Raw genomic sequence first — 5,000 nt, forward strand, 5'->3', positions numbered from 1 at the left:
TATCCCTCTCTCTCTCTCTCTGTCGCTCTCTCTTTCTCACAACGAGCTTAACTGTGATAAAGTGTTCTCAAAAATTAATCATGTTAAAAACAGGCAAACAAATTCATTTGTCAATGTAACAGGAATGATGAAAATTGACAACAAAATAATTAGAGAAAATAAATAGAAATCCCCTTCTCTCCCTCGCTCTCCTGTCCACAACATCTGTTCGTTTTTTCATCCCGCTGTGTTTTTTTAGCTTCTTATCTATTTCATTCTCCATTTCACAATCTCCCCCTATTTCACCACAGCCAAACAAATACGTGGCAATAATAGTTCCATGGCAACTTTGCAAAAACAGTGATAGCACTCTGTTCAAGCATAATTTATTTTATTTAAGTTATGATCCAAACACTGACTGAAACATTCCTTCCTCCCTAACCTTTTACATCCCTCCCTTCCTGACATCTTTTTTTCACTCTCATTCTCTCTCTCCTTCCCTCCTACTAAACTGAATTCCTGTCAGTTGACTTCTACAGTATTTACATTGCCCTGCCCCCCCCGAAACAGCATTACCTGTAAGCTGTGTTCCGGTAAGTATGATTCTGGTATATTTGTATTGTGTTGTTTTTTTATTGGTTACTGTCTTAGAGAGACTTCCTGGATCGACTGTAGCCCCAGGGCTTTTCTCCTCAGACTGACCCCACGCCGCCATCTTGGTTCCCGGGTTTTTCTGTCTATCACAGCATCTCTGGTAAACCGACACCCGCACTGCCATCTTGGCTCTGGCGTTTCTCTGTCCGTCACAGCATCTCTGGTAAACTGACACCTGCACGCGGGCTACTTTCCCATAAAGAGTGATGACAGTGCTGTTAACGGCAGCCACTTAGATGCTCAGTGCGTTTTGATTTGAACACACAGCGCTTAGCTGGCAAAACAGGGCCGTGGGCCAGAGTCTTTCCACAGAGAGAAGAGTGGCAGTGCACACAAGGGTTATTGTGTGAGGCCTAGAGTGTCACTTTGATACTTTCTTTTTTGAATTCAAACTTATATTCTTACAGTCAAGTTAAGGCAAACATCCGTAACATCTCTCTCTTTCTAGGGGAGGAGTGCCTTGAAGCCTCCTGGGTGGAGGAGCTCAGTGAACCACGGCCCATCCAGAGCAGGACGGGAGAATCAGAGAACCCGCCAGCACAGACACAGAGAGAGAGAGAGAGAGAGAGAGAGAGAGAGAGAGAGAGGGAGGGAGAGAGAGAGAAGGAGACAGACAGAGAGAGAGACAGAGAGAGAGGGGGGGGGGCAGGGAGAAAACATTCCAGCATGGAACATTCCAGCATTTTGACAAAACCGGTGACTCACGCAAGTATGTCACAGAACCAGTGGGCCATGCAACAATTTCAAAACTGAAACAGTTTATTTCTCTCTGCTCTGTTCTCCTCACTTTTTCTCTCTTTCTTTCTCTATCCCTTTCTTTCTGTCTTGTTGTTGGTCTCTCGTGTCCTTGGTCTCTCTATCTTCCTGCTTATCTTTGCAGCTTTTTGTCTATCCTCCTTTCCTTTTCTTTCTAACTCTTTTGTGTCTGTCTTACAATAGCAGGGGCAACTCCGACTCTCTTTATGTTAATGTGTGTGTGTGTGTGTGTGTGTGTGTGTGTGTGTGTGTGTGTGTGTGGTTAATAGATTCCCTCTGTACATTGACACACAGCATATGTTGGCTCACACCGTCACTTCATCCATCAATTATTGACAGTCTCTCCCTCTCTCTCACACACACACACACACACACACACACACACCTCACACACACAAGGTCTGAGCACTTCACTTAACTTAACTTAACTTAACTTAACTTAAGAGCCAACCACAAGAACAAAGACCTGGCCCACAGCACAAATGTACAGTATCACTGTTGCACACCAACACGGTTTCCCTCCAACACAACTACTTACACCAACACAACTTACACCAACACAACGACATGCAGTCAGCTGCCAAAGCCATGCAGAGACATAGCAAGAGCCTGATTACGCTGAGATATGAGGCACTCTAATGAAATGACTGTTCATCTGTCACTTAGAACTAGCTGAGAACCCCAAACTGAACTACATAAACTAAACATTTATTTATTTAACATAAACTACTGCCAACAGTGCAAACAGATGTGAAGTACTGGTGCACGGCTCAATACTGACAAATGTGTGTATGCAAGTAAAAGCTCCCGAGAAAAGCTGACTTATGAAAGGTGATGCATAGTGTATGTGGTTGTTCACAGTTTATGATGTTTATGATGGTGTACATAGCTTATGAATGCGTTTTGCAATAGGAGAAAGAGTAATAATTGAATGCAACTGTTGTAAACTAATAACAGCTCTTACTAAAACATTTATAAGCGCTTTAAGACATTTATAAGCAGTTAATAACATGCATAAGCCTTTTATAACAGGTGTTCTGCTGCTGACCTGTTTGGCCTCGTCCACGCTGGCCTGCAGCTTGTGGATCTCCTTCTCGTACTGCTCCCTCAGCTTGTCCACTTCCTGGTCGTGCGTGGACACCTCCTCCTTCAGCGCCCCCTTCAGGGCGGTCAGCTCACGCTCGCGCCTCCTCAGCACCTCCTCCTGCTCCTCCTTAACCAGCACCACCTCCTGCAGCTCCAGCTTCAGCTGAACCAGGTCCTGTGTGTGTGTGAGTGTGTGTGTGTGTGAGAGAGTGTGGCGTTACTACCTCCAGCACGGCCTCCTGTAAGTCTATGTGTGTGTGTGTGAGTATGTGAGGGGTGCGTGTGTAAAGCTGGTGAGTGTGTGTGTACCTCAAGCATGGCCTCCTTGTCGGCCCCATCTGCGCCGGCCCTCTTGGCCCCGTCCAGCTCGTCGTGCATCTCAGACAGCTGGTCCTGCAGGTCCCTGATCTCAGTCTGGGACTGCTCTCGCTCCATCTTCACCTGAAACAGCCTGGAGGACACACACACACACACACACACACACACACACACACAACATTTACAGAGGCATACGTCTTAACCATAAAGGTGCTTTGTTTGTGTGTGTGTGTACAAATGTGTGTATGCTTGAGCATGTATGCATGTGTGTGTATGTGTGTCTGTATGTGTGTCTGTATGTGTGCACATGTGTACGTGTGTGTGTGTGTGTGTGTGCACATGTGTACGTGTGTGTGTACATGTGTACATGTGTACGTGTGTGTGTGTGTGTGTGTGTGCGTGTGTATGTATGAGTGTGTCTAACTCACTCCTCTAGTGTAGTGCGCAGGTCTGACTCAGTCTTGGCCAGTTTGGCCTTGAGCTGGCTGCTCTCCTGCAGGCCGAGGTCCAGCTGCTGCTGCAGCCCCTTCAGTCCCTCTCCAGCCTCACGCTGGGTCTCAAGCAGAGTCTTCTGCTTCTGAGGGGTCACACAAACACACAAACACAGGTTAACACACACACACATGGATGCACACACACACCCAGGTACACACACACACACACACACACACATTTTAGTCATTTAACAGATACTTAAACTTAAAGACCTGCTGATGAGAAAAATTCTGTTTTATGAAAAATGAATTCACTAATGTAGGAAAATGTGGAGTCAGACAATAAAGAATGTCTGCTTACTAAAACAATCAATAGGGGACCAGTCATTGCCTCTTCGCTCTACACAACAGACTTAACTCTGACGCTCCAGACTCTAAACTCAGTGGCAGGTTCAAACACTAACCCCGTGCTAGCCGCATTAGCGACTCCCTGATTGTGTGTGTGTGTGTGTGTGTGTGTGTGTGTGTGTGTGTGTGTGTGTGTGTGTGGGGGGGGTGTTGTTATTTATCGAATGGCTGTGTTTCCCTCTAAGCCACTAATGGGCTCATGCCTTTATGCTTCTTACAAGGAAGCACCCAGGTGCTAGTCAGGCGGGACGTTAATGCTAGCTTGTAAACAGACAAAGGGGAGGGCCTCGGAGCTACACTACAATTAGCATCATAATTACCGACAGTCCAGCCCCTGAAGACAGAACTCGGCACACTCCTGTTAGTGTAGCATTTAGTGCTGCATTCTTGGGTTTCACAGTCACTGATGTATTCAAACTATGAGTCTGAATCTGTGTGTTCGTAACTAGCAATGCTCTGCTGTTGCTAGCTGGAATGCAAACAGTGCTAGCTTTTCTTGGTTCTGTTAATTGGGATGGCGTCCCTTAGCTTAGCATTGCAATCAGAGGTTCACACCTTTGCTTTTTAGTCCTTTATACACCTTAATCCAGCTAAGTGAAACTGTATGTATTAAACTGTAACTTTACTGTTTTTACATTGTTACAAAGTTATTATTAATCTGTAATTGTATTCTTTCTATATTGTGTTACAAAGTGGTTATTAATCTGTAATTGCATTGTTTTTTATTTAGTTTTATAGTGAATATTAATCTGTAAATTGTTGGTTCAGTGTTGGTCCAAGGCAGTAACAACACCAAGACCACCAGCAGTCTCACACAAAAACCCAGCCCTGGTCTGTGCTGTGAGTCAGTTTAGATAAAAGAATCTGTCGTATTATAAAATATATAAAATAAATAAATATTATAAAAAGTCAGTTGTACTCCAGGGTTAGGGTTAGGCCAAACTTCAAACTCAGTCACGGCAACAAACTGTGTTTTATGTGTTGACATCTTTCGGAAAAAAACTGTCTTGACTGGAGTGTTTGCTTCTGAACCAGATATCTATTTGATGAAGTGTTTGCGAAAGGTTCAAGTAAAGTTTGTTTTGAAGCGTCTCATGTGTTTATGCCTGCACCACCAGTTTTACAGTGCTTATGCAAGATGTTCAGATAAATATGGATTTGACTTGAGTGGAGCTGTGTGTGTGTGTGTACGTGTGTATGTGTGTGTGTTAAGGAAGTATGTGTGTGTGTGTGTTAAAGAAGTATGTGTGTGTGTGTGTGTGTGTGTGTGTGTGTGTGTGTGTGTGTGTGTGTGTGTGTGTGTGTGTGTACCTTGACCTCCTCCTCTAGTCGAGACTTCAGGTCAGACACCTCCTTCTCCAGCTC

At 44.7% G+C, this 5,000-nt stretch overlaps 1 protein-coding gene across 2 annotated transcripts in view; it reads right to left on the reverse strand.

The window, feature by feature from the left end:
• The window catches only part of cgnl1 (cingulin-like 1), a 44,662-nt gene that overhangs the window by 27,508 nt on the left and 12,154 nt on the right, over positions 1-5,000 (reverse strand). For both annotated transcript variants that reach the window (XM_031586963.2, XM_031586962.2), the window contains exons 5-8: positions 4,947-5,000; positions 3,222-3,370; positions 2,785-2,926; positions 2,438-2,650 (exon numbers count right to left, since the gene is read on the reverse strand). The exon at positions 4,947-5,000 is cut by the window's right edge and continues 48 nt beyond it. In XM_031586963.2, the coding sequence (XP_031442823.1) occupies positions 2,438-2,650; positions 2,785-2,926; positions 3,222-3,370; positions 4,947-5,000 (558 nt within the window). The remainder of the gene's footprint in view (positions 1-2,437; positions 2,651-2,784; positions 2,927-3,221; positions 3,371-4,946) is intronic.

The sequence above is a fragment of the Clupea harengus genome, chromosome 20 (genome assembly GCF_900700415.2).
Source record: "Clupea harengus chromosome 20, Ch_v2.0.2, whole genome shotgun sequence".
Lineage (NCBI taxonomy): Eukaryota > Metazoa > Chordata > Actinopteri > Clupeiformes > Clupeidae > Clupea > Clupea harengus.